Source organism: Tupaia chinensis, unplaced genomic scaffold (assembly GCF_000334495.1).
Source record: "Tupaia chinensis unplaced genomic scaffold, TupChi_1.0 Scaffold000617_2, whole genome shotgun sequence".
In the NCBI taxonomy this organism is placed as follows: Eukaryota; Metazoa; Chordata; class Mammalia; order Scandentia; family Tupaiidae; genus Tupaia; species Tupaia belangeri.
The window spans coordinates 426,446-442,207 of record NW_006160137.1 but is presented as its reverse complement, the minus strand read 5'-3'; the positions used below and the strand labels follow the sequence as shown (position 1 = coordinate 442,207).

The 15,762-nt window shown below is 40.9% G+C and overlaps 1 protein-coding gene across 3 annotated transcripts in view; it reads right to left on the bottom strand.

Annotated features, from left to right (window-relative positions):
• TGFBR2 (transforming growth factor beta receptor 2) overlaps positions 1-15,762 on the bottom strand; it is a 147,606-nt gene that overhangs the window by 16,843 nt on the left and 115,001 nt on the right. For all 3 annotated transcript variants that reach the window (XM_027775945.1, XM_006158955.3, XM_006158954.3), the window contains 2 exons: positions 7,117-7,910; positions 4,799-4,940 (listed from right to left, as the gene is read on the bottom strand). In XM_027775945.1, coding sequence (XP_027631746.1) covers positions 4,799-4,940; positions 7,117-7,910 — 936 coding nt within the window. The remainder of the gene's footprint in view (positions 1-4,798; positions 4,941-7,116; positions 7,911-15,762) is intronic.

The window sequence follows — 15,762 nt, the reverse complement described above, 5'->3', positions numbered from 1 at the left end:
TACTCTGTGTCTCTCTAGCAAAACGCAATGTTGAAGATGAATATATGTATATCCTAGATTTGATTATTGTACAATGTATGCATGCTTTAGAAAAACCATTCTGCATCCCCAAAGATATACATAGAATATATGTATACCAGAAATTAAAATTTAAAAAATGGTTTGCATTTAACTGTAAGAAAAGAATGGAGTCATTTAAAGGCCGGAGAGATTAAGATCTCCTATTCTTCTGTGAAATCTCTCTCCCCTAATGCTTAACATTCTGCTTCATGCAGTTTGATGTTCTGGTACTTAGAATAATGGGATAGAGTATTAGTTGCCCTGTGTTATAAAATAAAATATCAATCTATAATTCATCACACAAAGGTAAGCAGATTCCATATTTCTTTTGTGATATGAGATGGTTACTAAAAAATTGCAATTATGTATTTTCTGGAAACTTGTATTTCAAGTTTCCAGAAAATAATTTAAGATTTAGGAAATAATTTTATAACCCTCCCACTTCCTTACACCTTACAAATTAGAGCCTAACACCAGTAGAGCAATTTATTATCTGTTATCTGTGTGTGTAAAATTTTAAACAGAAGGGTGATAGTATCTTATTACTTTTTTATTTTTTCTTAGAGAGAGATTTTCCTATAGAGCGTGTGTGCTTGCCAGAGAGACAGAAAATGAGAAATCACTGCCAGCAGAGGTGACCATGCCGCAGTCCCTTCTCCTCCATTCTCCTCTTGGGATTTTGGGCACGCACGCACATGCACCCGGCGTGAGTTTTTTTTTTTTTTTTTTTTGGAGAGGTTTTTTGCTATAGGGTGCATGTGCTTGCCAGAAAGACAGAGAGAGACAGAGAGACAGAAAGCGAGAAATCATCCCCCCAGGGGGATGGCCATGCCACAATCCCTTCTCCTCCATTCTTGTCTCAGGATCTTGGGCACGCACGCACATGTGCCTGGCATGAATTCAAGCCACCGGGTCCGGGACTTGAACCGCGGTCGGCTACTTGGGAGTTCAGTGACATAGCCACTATGCTAACTTCTGGTCCCATGAGTTTTAAGTTGGAAGATCCTGGATTTGAACTACAACCGACTGACTATGCGGGAATCAGTGACATAACCATTATGCTATCTGCTGGTCCCCGACTTACTACTTTTAAATAGAAGTAGCCAAAGTATATTTCTAACAAACTACATGCTTCTCTAGGTCAAGACCTAGCTTTGCATCCATGTCTCTACAACAGCTGGAGTGAGAACACCACAAAGATAAATATGGTTGGAGGGAACACATCTGTCTTTAGATTTTGTGTCTTTTTCAAAGGACTTTCTGAATAAACTTAAGAGGAAGTTAAAAATATGTCGAAGGTCCTTAAGATGTACCAAACAATGACGATGACAACAAACCAATGCTTTGGCTAGGGCAAAGGTACGGGAAAGGGCTTGCTGTGAGCTCGTGCACTTCATGAAGTGAAGGACTTTGTGTCAAGACGAAAGTGCAAATGGATAAAGAGCCTTGATTTCTACAGCCCAAGCGGAGATGGGAGAAACAGGAGAAACAGGACCGTGGGCTTAAGATCAAACAAAATGAGAACCGGGATGGCCTCTTGCCGGTTTCCCCAAAGCCATCTGTTCTTATCCTAAAGGTTAAGAAAGATTCTTTTGAGACTCGCTGAACAAATGAGATCCTGTTCCTTCCTTGGGAAAACTTGTTTATACTGTATCTGTTTTTAGACCTTGTAAAAGTCGGTGAACTTGGTTCTTCCCCATTCGCCTAAATTCTTCCACACTCAGCAAATATCAACAGGAAAGGGTTTCAGTCGTTGATAACAATGAAAGCAGGGAGCTCACGCAGGGACTTAATAAGCTGGCCGTGCTGTTGGAGGGAAAGACAGAGACACATCTCCTGCTCCTGTTTATAGAAGAGTGGGTTGGAAGGGACAGGAAAAGATACTGAAATCGGGGTAGATTTATTCCGACAGTGACAACAGCATCGTCTCTGACACAACGCACGCCAGTCTAAAGATTCATTTTGGACCTGTCAAAGCCTTCAAGTCGAAAATTATTCTCAGTGGCTGGAACTTGGTTAAACAAATTTTACCATGCAAGGGAAAATGAAGTGACTTTTGGAAGTGTTGTAGGAGAAGAAATCTCAGGCAGGAAATGAGAAAATAACAGTATTAGCCAGATAGGAAGTGCTATCCCCAAGTAGGGCCCCTGGAAAATAGATGATGGTTGAGCAAAGTACCCGGTGAAGGAAGTGACTTGAATCCTCCCTAGAGTATTGGCTGAACAAGTACTGAAAGGGATGAAGAATCAGAGCCAGCAATGGTACCAACCCAATCTGCTTTGGGCAAAATACTGGGTAGTTTGGCTTGGTAACCAAAGCTGTGGCAATTTCACCAACAAAATAGGCTTGGTAACCAAAGCTGTGGCAATTTCACAAACAAATAAGAATGGGGCCCTCAGGTGGCATAGTGGTTAAAGGCGCTGGATTCCCATATAGCCGACTACAGTTCAAGTCCTGGACCTGGTGGCTTGCTTTCTTGCTTTCTCTTTTCTCTATCTCTCTCTCTATCCCCATCTGGTTAAATAAAAAAATAATAATAACAAATGGAATTAAATAAATAAATAAATCTTTAAAAATGATTAAATAAGGACAATACTTAATCCAATAAATATTCAAAACTCCATGCTAATGTAAATGTTTCATAAATAGATAAATAACAAGGGGTGGCAAGAATGGAACAGACCTTTCTTACAACTTATAATTAAATGTAGAAGTAAGAAAACGGAAACATAGAAAATCTCCCTTAGGCAACCATAACAGTAATAATCGTTGCAGGCAGAAATTACTGATGGATCCTGAAATCAGTGGATAAAAAGGAACAGAACAAATCTAATATCTTTGCTAAGTAGGTGTTTAGAAACGAGTCAAAGTATTTTTTACAAGATATGTATTAATTACAAACAGAAAATGGCAGAAACCTGGCAGACAACAACCTTAACCAACTGATCAAATCTAACATCGTTAATTATCTTGTGCTGACTGATACATATTGAGAAGGGTACAACATCACTTCTGTAATACTTTTGCTCAAAATATTATAATCTCAATCTAATTATTAAAAAAAAAAATTCAACACAACCCAAAGTGAGAGAGAGCCCATTCGCCAATGGATTTAAACTCCTCACAAGTGGTAAAGCCATAAAGACAAAGATAAATTGAATAAGCGTCGCAAGGTGAGGAGACTAAGGAGGCTCACATATTATATCAATTTAGGATCCTGGGCTGAACCCCATCCTAGAAAATACATACTAGGGATGTGAAATTTCAAATAAGGTTCTACAGATTACGAGCATTGTACCAATGTTAATTTCCTGTTTTTGATCTCTATCCTGTTTAGGTTAGATGGTAACACTAGAGAAAACTGTGATAAAACTATATGGGAACTCTATTCTATTTTTTGTAGCTATTCTATAAGTCTAAAACTACTAACAAAACAGGGTTGGAACCACAGTTCAGTGGTTAAGTGTTGAGCATTGGAAGCCAGATACCACATGGCCAACTGTAGTACGAATTCCAGCCCTGGTGGTTTGATAAACACACTGAGCGCATACGCATCCACTCTCAAAATCTGGACAGAAAGGAGAAATAAAGAAAAAAGGATTGAGGCATGATTACACCCCATCGCAGGGTACTTTCTCTTTCTTGTCAGTGCACACACCTTCTGGCAAGATATATGAGGAATATATAGATACGTGTGCGTGTGTGTGTGTGTGTAAAAGCAAAAAGTCTAAACAGAACTGGGGTTAGCTTGCTTCATTCAACAGTCAGACAGGACAAGGCTGGGGTGCCTATATTTCTCAGGTGAGAACTAAGACCCTGATGGAAAGTGAGAAACAGCTATAGCAATGTAGACCTCAGCTTTTCTCACTTCCTAGATCGTCAGGGGTTAATACCCCCTAAAACAGCCACCTCGCCCCTGCACCCCAGGTGTTTCCAGTCCTCATCTACATTCTCATGTTCAAAGCAGTAATGGCCTCCAATATTGTAAAGGACTCCTGCAACTTGCAAAGAAGGCCCAGCAGAGGGAAGCTGAGGAAACCGTCATTCAGAACCAACGACTCTAAAAGAGCAAGGAAAGGAGATGGCTGAACTTGAGGGAGAAAGGTCCATTTAGCTGTTCCACTTGGGGTCTGCAGAGGAAAAGCAGGAGGAAAGAAGGTATCTCAAAGCATCTTCAAGGCTTAACCACTGAGAGCATGGCTTTCCTCAATAACCTCTCTTCACTGGGTTTTTCAAAACCTAAACAAATGTATCAAATCATTTGCCTGTTTGGTCCAACAATAGTCCTATCCGTAAAAGTAAATTTTGAGTCAAATCCTTTTCCCAGAACTAACAACTGTGAAAAACCTTCAAACAAAAAGAAACAAAAAAATTGATATTTATCTAAGTAAAATGATCTATTTTATAAATATAAATAATTCTTATAAATATTATTAGTGATCATCTCTTGCCAGATATTTAAATGTCAGTGGAGAGATGGGTCAAGGGAAGAGTAATTATACAAGACCTTATGAAAGGAGATACAAAGCTTCCAAATATGGCTTTCAGCTTGAAAACCTAGCTGTTTGGCATCATTCCAAATAGTTCTGAAAAAACTGTGTACTACCATATTTGGAGTAACTCTCATTGTGGAGTTAACTGGGTTGCAAGTCCTTAAACAATCAGGACTGAAGTAAATAACATGGTATCATTTTGATGGAGGGCCCACCTCTAAAACAAGATGGCGGACCACACTTACCTCCCACAGCATTACAGCGAGATGTCATTTCCCAGAGCACCAGAGCCATGGAGTAGACATCGGTCTGCTTGAAAGACTCCACATTCTCCAAATTCATCCTGGATTCTAGCACTTCTGGGGCCATGTATCTTGCAGTTCCCACCTAGAGCCGAAACAGACAATGAGGCCCATCTCTATTTTCACAATACAGGTATTGCTTGTCCCTCACATGGGCAGATGATCTTTAAATCTTGTAATGCTGTTTTGACTAAAGACCTGAACAGAAAGCATTTATGATTGTTTATAAAAATAGATGTTCTCGGGCCTGCAGGTGGTGTGGTGAATAAGGGCGTTGGACTCCCACGTGGCCAACCGCGGTTTGAGTCCTGGACCTGTTGGCCTGATTTCTCCCTTTCTCTCTCTCTCTCTCTTCTCTCTGGTCAAATTAAAATAAATAAAATAAAGTTAAATAAAATAAGTCTTAAAAAAAAATAGATGTTCTCTCCCTGAAAACATTTTAAAGACTATAAACACAGCATGCCAAAAACAAGGGAGTGCCAAGCCCCAGAGCCACCATATCTAGCCTCGTGATGTATGTCATCACATTTTTTAACAACATCCTTTCAGATAGCCTGGAAGACAACATGTGTGATATTTTAGATGTTTATTTTTTATTTTGCAAATTAAATATTTTCCATTCCTGAAACCCAAGACCTGTGGTGAAAATAATATTTGCCATCAGTTTTGATCAGTTAAGGGCTGTGTCTTAATCTCTGTTTACCCTATGGCACATTTCAATGAACCAAGGATGCAGTATAATATCATAAATTCTCTACTAAATTAAATTATATGAAAGTATTTCCGTAGTAAAAAGACCAAATCTGGATTACTTTATCATTGTTATGGGTGTGACATGTCGTTTTATCTGGATTGTGAGGCCTGTGCTAATCTCTATGACTGATGATTTGCAAACATGGGATTCTTAGGATAAAGGAAAAAAATATTTCTCAAGAATGTATCACTTCAATGTTTGAAACTGGAGCTCACAAGGCTTACCTAAGTAACAATGAAGTCCTAACTTCCAAAGGACATAAGGAAGGTCAAGTCAGTTGGTATTATTATTCCAAGGAATGTTTTTTATTGGCATGCATTATAAGAAACGTTTCTTTTTAACAGGTCATTGCATGAGTCATTACCTTGGCACATTAATCTGTCCGTGTTTCAACATATTTACCTCAACACAGCATGGGCTGCCATAGACACCAGGCTGGGCTGTAACTGAAAGCTACAGAAGCATGTCCTACCACCTGGCTAGAGAAAACAATGGTGCCCTTGATAGGGCTGTTTGAGACCATGGGGCCATCACTTGGAAGGGAGGTCCTGATAATTTCTTTCTGTCTTTTCTTTCTTTTCTTTTTTTTTTTAAATGTATTTATTTTTGAGAGAGATTTTTGCTATAGGGCACGTGCACTTGCCAGAGAGACAGGAAGCAAGGAACCAACCCCCAAGGGGCATGGCCATGTCATAATCCCTTCTCTTTCATTTCCTTTTGTGATTCTGGGCACGCACACAACACACACACACACACACACACACACACACACACACACACACACTGAGGCCCAGCGTGTTTTAAGGTCCTAGGTCTGGAACTTGAATTGTGGTCGACTACATGGAAATCCAGCAATATAACTATTACATCATCTCTTGGTCCCGGTCTTGATCATTCGTAATCACTTTCCAATAGCTTTTTAGCCTATAAGATTTCCACTTAAATCTGAGAGAACTTTGAAAGTTGAACGGTTCATTCATTCAACAAATATTTATTGATCACTTTTACAGCTCAAGCCACTGTGCTAGATGTCTTAGATAACAACACAGATGTGGGTTTGGGTTTCAAGGAAATTCTCCGCTAGAATGGTAAACAAACAACAACTGCTACCACTAGTGTAGAGTAGAAAAACAGCATAGCATAGAAAGGACTGAAATCTACCATAGCAAGGGGCAAAAATAGAGATAAAGCTTAACAGGGCTAGAAGCAAAGACAAGTCATTTGCAAATGGAAGAGAAATGAAGATTGACTTTGGGAGAAAAAATCTCTGTTCTGGGTTAGGAAGGATTTAAAGGGAGGAGGAGCTATGCTGTCTGTTCATTAGCAAAGATATCCAGGCAGTAAATAGTGGAGCATGTCCAGGGTAGATACCCTACTTTGGCTAGATTCCCTAGACAGTGTCCAAAGCGTAGGGTTGTTTGAGACAAGAGGCATGTGATAGGAATCCAGAGCGTATGGAGTAAGGAACATGATAAGGGGCATCTAGCACCAACCTGCTCTAACCTACCTGCCCACTGTTAGCCAGGTCATCCACAGAGAGTGTCGGGTCCAGACGCAGGGAAAGCCCAAAGTCACACAGGCAGCAGGTCAGGTCGTTCTTCACGAGGATATTGGAGCTCTTGAGGTCCCTATGGACAATGGGCATCTTGGGTCTCCCACATGGGGTGTGGTCACTGTGGAGGTGGGCGATGCCCCGCGCGAGGGAGCTGCCTAGCTTACGCAGGTCTTCCCAGCTGATGACGTGCCGTGTGAGGTACTCCTGGAGGTTGCCCTTGGTATGGAAAGCAGTGATCAGCCAGTACTGTTTCCCCAACTCTGTCTTCCGCTCCTCGGCCGTCAAGAACTGGAGGATGTTCTCATGCTTCAGGTTGATGTCTGAGAAGATGTCCTTCTCTGTCTTCCAAGAGGCATACTCCTCATAGGGGAAGATCTTGACAGCCACGGTCTCGAACTGCTCCGAAGTGTTCTGCTTCAGCTTTGCCTTGTAGACCTCTGCGAAGCGGCCTTTCCCCACCAGGGTGTCCAGCTCGATGGGCAGCAGCTCGGTGTTGTGGTTGATGTTGTTGGCACAGGTGGAACTGATGTCAGAGCGGTCGTCTTCCAGAATGATGGCACAGTGCTCGCTGCATTCCATGAACTTCCGTTGTTTGCTGGTTTCCCAGGCTGGACTCAGCTTCTGCTGCCGGTGGACGCGGTAGCAGTAGAAGATGATGATGACGGCTATGGCGATTCCCAGCGGTGGCAGCAGGCTGACGCCTGTCACTTGGAATATGACAAGCAACATGTTGCTGGTATTGTATTCTGATGTAAAGACAAAACAAGGGAGAGAGGGAGTTGGGGTCAGTAGGTATGCACTCTCAGGATGTGGGCTCATGCCTCAAGCACCTATAGATTTTAGTACAGTTTCTGTGGACACTATATTGTGAAATTTTATACAACGATGCTAGTATGTACTTGTTCAGTCTCTCCTGTCTCCTGTAATACATTCAATGTCTCCTCCTGTTCTCCCAAACTTCAGCTTGAATGTCATTCCTTAGGGGAAACCTAGGAAAACTAGAAAAAAAATGCCTTATTTTATATATTCTCATCACACTGTATCCTTTTCCTATGCAATAATTAAACACAATTTAAACAACTATGACTCTACTTACTGGTTTCATATCTGTCTTCCCTACTCTCCCCACCCCAGCAGACTGGGAACTCCATGCTCTGAGGCAGAGCAATTCTCTCAAACGTAACTACTCTGCACAGGGTAAGAGAAAGGGAAAAGAGCTGGGTAGATGGTACAGAACAGACGTCACGTCAGAGAATGGATGTATAGTTATTCAACTGGCCGTTTTTACCAACTATGGGCATTTGTGAGCAACAAATAAAAAAGTAAAATAAATTAAAAAAAAATAAAAAGTAATCAGACTACAGTGCAGGTGTCATATGGATGACCACAATGTCCTGAAGGGAACCCATAACCTGAATAATATTTGATACCATCACTTCATAAAATGCAGTGAAATATGAAGCTGGTACATGTCAGTATGGAATGTTTAGGTTTAATATGATCCATTACTTGTTCCGAAGGTAAGTTTAAGTGAAAATACTAACTTCCATTGATTATATATTCAAATGAAAAGCTTAGATGTTAAGTCTCTTTGATGCCACTAACAAATGGAGAAAGAACCCCAAAACATCAGAATTTCAATAATCAAGAGGAAAACAAAAATCACATCTTAAGGAAAGTTTTATCAATGGATCTAAGAAAACAGGAAAAGATATATTTAGTGACTGACCCTTGAAAACTATTTTTTTCCCCTTAGAGAGATTTTTGCTATAGGGCATATGAGCTCTCTGGAGAGACAGAGAGAGAGAAAAAGTGAGAAATTACCCCCCAAGGGGTTTGGCCACACTGCAATCCCCTTTCCTCCATTCTCCTCTTGGGATTTTGGGCATGCATGCACTTGCACTCACTCTAAGTTTCAAGTCACTGTGTCTGGGACTTGAACCTCAGTCAACCATGTGCTAGTCCAGCGATGTAACCATTACGCCATCTGCTGGTCCCAAAAACACGTATTTTAACTCTTCCTAAGATGTCTGGATCAGGACAAAGCACAGGCAGGACTGGGAAAGAAGTCATGGGACAAAACAACTGTGAGCAATTCACATGTAAAATTAAAAAAGAAAAAATTGCTCTCTGTGGCGATGTGAGGACTGTCCTACTGTCCAGCAAACTATGAACCCAAGAGCAAAATTAAGGGGCAAAATAACAGCTGAGTGCCACAGCGGATCACACTCTCCACTCTCTGAAACTCTACCCGCATTCCCTGAAGTATCCATGAATGTGTCTGCTCCAAATACCCACTTGTTTCTATTCCCCCGTCTGAAACTACACGAAATGTTTTATACTCATAAATCGGTCTGATCAGCTGACTGACTGTTCCTCCCATGACAAAGCCAGCTGTACACACGTAATGGCAAGTTGACTGTGATCACCACGACACACACAGCACCCAGAGGAGGAAGCGGCACTTCATGGTGTTCAACAAACGTCTGCTGCAGAAGCTGAATAAACGATTACTTATGTGGGATAATATTCTTCCAATGTCTTATGTTCTATAGCAGGGCTTGGCAAACCATGGCCCAAGAACCCGGGACATATTTTTGTATAGCCCTGTGACATAAGAGTATTTTTAAATTCATTTTTAAAGGGTGTTGTACCAGGGCCAGCCAGGTGGGTTATGGTATAGATGGCTGGATCCCACATGGCCAACTACATGGTTCAAGTCCCACACCCAGCAGCTTGAAAAACACATCAGGGGTGTGTGTGTGCGTGTGCGTGTGTGTGTGTGCGTGTGTGTGTGTGCATGTGCGTGTGTGTGCGCGCGTGTGTGTGCGTGTGTGCGTGTGTGTGTGTGTGCGCGTGCGTGTGCGTGTGTGTGTGTGCGCGTGTGTGTGTGTGCGCGTGCAGGCCCAAAATCCTGAAAGGAGACAGGATTTGCAGCATGGCTATCTCCCTGGGGGGCGCTTTCTCATTTTCCCTTTCTCTCTCTTTCTCACTCTATCTCCAGTGAGCACACATGCTTTATTGGGGGGGAAAAAAAGGATAAAATAAGTCCATGCAACAGAGATTGTATCTGGCTCAGAAAGCCTGAAATATTTACTAGCTAGTCCTTTATAGAAAATGTTGCTAACCTCAGCCTTATAGATTTCATTTTAGTTTTACTTATTTATTTTAAAATTATAGCCAGAGGGTTCATGCACTTGCCAGAAAAAGAGCGAGAGATACAGAGAGAGGGAGAAATGGGATGTGATCACATTCCTTCTCTCCACTTCTCCAGCCTATTGGGATTTTAGGTACACTTGCACATACACATGGTGTGTCTTTCAGGCTGCCAGGGTCAGGACTTGAACCTCATGGCTGGCCATGTACAATCTGGCTCCCTTAACCACAGACCACATAGCTGGCCTGGCATTTTAATAACTGGCGATAAACTGACAGAACTTAGAGACACTTCACAGTGATTCAATGTGAATATTCTCGTCCGCCTATGAGGAAGTACAATTAGAAAATCTTACATATCAACTGCATAATTAGTAATCTATGTCACCAATTCATTAAAACTTCTACATAAACTATTCATTTATCCCTGATAATTTTACTCTATAATTCTTGGCCATACATGCTAATATACTAAGTTCATGTTGCTGATTTCTATTTCTTTGTGGTCTTAAACACACACACACACACACACACAAAAGCAGAAATCCCCTGAAGTTTATGTGTGGCATTGACTAAAGAAGATTCTAGAACCCCCCCACCCTCCACCCCCCGTTCAATGTCACAAACCAAAATTTTACTTTCCCCTCAGATTTCCTGTGATTTCTTTTTGAAAAGCTACATGTACAATTTTTTCTTTTTGAGGGGGGAGGAATTATTGAATAACATCTGTCAATCTTGAAACTTCAAAGAGGTGGTGAAAAACCCTAACAATAGCAAAGCAGGCTGGAAGGAAGCTCTGGGATGTGGCTTTATCTAAATAAGAGCCACCCACACCCTCTGGCAGCATTAACCCTTGGACTGCAACTACAAAAACCAACAGCTGTGGATGTAAACTGAAGCTAGCATCTCCCTCACTGAGAGACCAGCAGGAACTATTTCTTTTCACCAGCCCCCACTTACCCAGAAACTCGTAAACTGAAACTAAGTACATACCGGGCTATAGGCTAAGAGTTTTATATAACATTTATTTGTTTACTTCAAGTTTCTTTCTTTCTTTCATGTGAAGAGGAGAAAGAGTGAGACAGGAACCCCTCCCTGACGGGGTCGTGCTAGGCCATGAGCCTCTTTCTTCAGCCTCTAGCCACCCCGTCGTGCTAGGCCATGAGCCTCTTTCTTCAGCCTCTAGCCAGCCGGGATCACTGGCATATCCACGGGCATGCCTGCATATTCCAGTCAAACAGGGACCCAGACCCAAGGCCTCCCCACATGGCTCCAGTATGTCCTACTGCCTGCGCCAACACAGCCGGACCTACAGCATTTATAATTAACTGACAGAGAAACCTTTTAAGGTAGAAACTGTGACAATTATAGACCCCATCTTACAGATAGGGAAGCTGCTGATCAGTCAGCTTTAGTAGTTTCCTAAAAGGATAAACTTACACAAAAGCAAAGTTGGTATCCAAGATGGAGACACTGTAGCTCTTAACCCCATGACATAATGTCTCTCAACATCACATAGGTGAGAGTTAACTAAGAATAATTTTAAAACACTTTGGGTCCAGCAGGTGGTGTTGATAGTTAAGGCAGCTGGACTCCCACATGGCTGATGGCGGTTCGAGTCCTGGACCTGGCAGCTTGCTTTCTCATTTTCCCTCCCTCTCTGTCTCTCTCTGGCCAACTTTAAAAAAATAAATAAATGAAAATAAAATAATGACAATGAATACAATGAAATAAAATAATTGTAAAAAAAGAATAATTTTACAGAACTTCTTAATTTGATTAAGTTTGGGGGCCAAACCAAGTGATTTTATAGCCATCCTTTAAGTGATATTTGTAATCCCTGGATAATGTGTCTAAGGGGGTACCTTCTGGGTGTGCAGACTCTTCCTCTTGGCTTTTAACCACAGGTGAGCAGAGTCTCTGCAAAGATATGAATATGTATCTTTTGCCTGACTGGGATGAAAAAGTCTCATAATGACGGAAAAACTTCAAAATCTTTTTCATTTCTCAGACCTTTTTCTTTTCTCAGAGCCTATCCCGGCATCTAGAATGCAGAGAAGCTCAAGCTCTAACTGATGAGCTACTACTGGAAACTTCCATGAACAGCTTCTTGGTATGTAAAATCGAACTAGACACAGCTCTGAAGGGCATGGCAAATAAGGGTAGAATTACTCTAAGGTTTATAAACAATGAGGTTCTACACTATGGTAGCAAACATTTTTAGCCTGGCCTCCATCGAGAGAATCCAGTGGGTCTGTGAATTCAAGTGAGCAAAAAATTACTCTATCTTCTCTTCATTTTCTCGAACCATGAGTCATAAGTTAACATTTCCTAGTATGTGCTCTATCTATGGCTTTGTCACCCTTAGAAACTACCAAGACTTTCATACCACACTGTGTCTTGGCATTTCATTTATACTTCTTAGACACTTCAATTATTTTTTAGTTCTGATTACTATAGAAACATATTATTGTAGCACAAATTCATTGAACAAAGATTGGCTCATTGCATTTTCAAATAATTGGTGTTCTTTGGAATACTGTGTGCTACATTTTATGTATGTAAAAGCTCACTCTGAGATGGGGTCCACAGGTTTCACCAGACTTCTAGAAGTCCATGGCTCATACACACAGGAAACCAACCACCCTTGGCAGAGTGCAGGCATTCAAGCTTTGGTCCTATTGCCAGGATCTCCTAGAGCAGATATTTGGAGATTCACAGGTTTCTCTGGGAAGTTGGTAACTTCTGCCCGCCATAGAGCAACCTGGCTTGATGCGCTGTGTTCCAGATGGGCAACTGAGAACTCCATCTGAGCTTGTGTGGAGCGCAAAGAGAATTACGCAGTGGAGAATAATGGGAAGCCCTCCTTTGATTCTCTTAACAATAATAACTAACATATAATATGCATTATTGGGCTAGGCACTGTACAACTCATTATATAAACATCATTTCCATAGTACTGAGGAGGATATGGAGCCCTGGATGCTCATAAAGCATTCTTGTTCACGTGGTAAATAAGTATCTTACTACACAGACATTGTCCTTAGTAGGTGTTCGGTACAGGAATGCTGTCTTTTTTACGTTATAATTAACATGGTGACTTGAGACAGGAAGTCCTTACTTCCTCTCAGCATATCTCTCTGTAGCAGTTTCCTTCTCTGGATCTTAGCCAGTTGTATGTATGTCTGTTGCTTTAAATGCACACGTTGGCGTATGAACATCTCTGTGATTAGAGTATCACTAACGATTTCACAAGAATCTCTAGTTGCTAGGTGACATTCATTAGTACCCCAGTGCACCAAGGGGTGTGGAAAACTATCAGCCCTGTCTCTTCTCTTTGCTTGGATAAAATAATATCTTAGTAAATTTTGGTCCCAAGCTCCATTATTAAGTGGAAGGCTTGCCAATCACTTTAAAGATTAAAAGGAGTCTGCCTCAAAATGCATCTATGTTGGGACCAGCAGTTGGCATAATGGCTATTTTGCTGGACTCCCATGTAGTTGACCGTGGTTCGAGTCCTGGACCTGCTAGCTTAAACTCATGCCGGACGCGTGAGCTGGCGTGCCCAAGATCCCTAGAGGAGAATGGAAGAGAAGGGATCGCGGTGTGGCCATCTCCCCTGGGGGGGGGGGGGATTTCTTATTTTCTGTCTCTCTGTCTCTCTCTTTCTGGTGAGCGCACGTGCCCTATAGTAAAAACCACTCAAAAAAAAAAAAAAAAAAAGATCTATGTTGATTCTGCTTTCATCCAGATACACTTAGGCTTTATTCTTTTCTTTCTTTCTTTTTTTTTTTTGTAACCACATTGGCCCTAATTTAATGTCTTTTACTAAGTGAATTGTATTTAAAATCATGAGAGGTTCAGTTTTAAATTCTTTTCAGAAAGTAATGTTGGCATAACAGAAGATTTAAAAGAGGCTGGAAATAACCTGATTTCATTGTCTACTCTGCACACCAGTGCTTCAGGTAAAAAGACAACTCGTTTATTTTTCAATCACTCCAGAGGAAAGAATACCACGGGGTTTCCCCTTGAGGTTTCCAGCCTGTTTGTTATTTTTTTGTGGCATATTAACATTTATCTTGGGGAACATCCTCTGCTCTGTCTCATGGGAAAAATAAATAAATAAATAATAACATTGACATTTATCTTGAAAAAGATACTTTTTTATTAAGACTCTGACATTTGCAAATGTCTCTTCATTTGCAGTGAAGACTGAACTCTCTATATGAGATGCATGTGGCTAGAAATGTTCAAGATTATTAAATGAATCTGTGGGCTTGTTATGAGGGAGAAAGCTTGGTTATGTGGAGAGAACTAAGGCTTTGGAGCCATCCAACCTGAGGAAATGGAGCTCCACTTACCAGGGGGATGCCCTTGGGGGAATCGATGTAATTCTTAATTTCTCACTGATAAAATGAGATTAAAACTTTGGTAGAGTATTATTATTATTATTAATATTATATAGTTGAAGTTCTTGGCACAATTCCTGTACTGAAAAAAATGATTTAGTTCCCTCTTCCCCTTCCCTTTTCCCCAAATGTATGGGAAATAATATACTTAGCTCAGGAGCATATTATTATTCACAATAATAATAATGTAATAATTATTATTCTAATTTCTCTCTTGTAAAAAGAATGCTTTTCCATTCCAAAATAAGACACAAATATAGGAAAGCGTGCAAAACATCTAGCTTAGTGAATTATTATAAAGCAAATACTCTTGTAGCCACCAGCGAGGTCAAAAAATACAAATTTGCCAAGTCATCCCAGAAATCCCTTTATGTTCCTGAACTCAATCACAGACCTCTTCCTCCTTCCTTTCAAAAATAACCACTAATTCCTTACTTAATTTATACTCAACATTTCTTTGAATGTTTTAAAGACTGGTTTAATCATATAATTTCTTCATCTAAGTTTTCTTTTTTTAAAGAATTATTTTATTTCATTTATTATCATCATTATTATTTGTTTAATTTGACCAGACAGAGACAGACAGAGAGAAAGGGAAAGGAGGAGAGCAAGCCTCCAGGTCCAGATTAGAACCATGGTCGGCCATGTGGAAGTCCAGCACCTTAACCACCACACCACTTGCTGGCCCCATCTAAGTTTTCTTGATACTAATGAGCCTAAATATACATGGCAAAATTTGTTTTTTGCAGAATTATTTTTTAAAAACATCTTCTGGGACCAGCAGATAGCATAATGCCTATGTCAATGGACTCCCACGTATTCAACTACGGTTTTAGTCTTGGACCCAGTGCCTTAAACTCATGCCAGGCACGTGTGCGTGCGTGCCCAAGATCCCAAGAGGAGAATGGAGGAGAAGGGATTGCAGCGTGGTCATGCTCCCTGGGCGGAGGAGTGGGATTTCTCACTTTCTCTTTCTCTCTTTCTGGTGAGCGCATGCACCCTGTAGCAAAATCCTCTCAAAAAAAAAAAAACT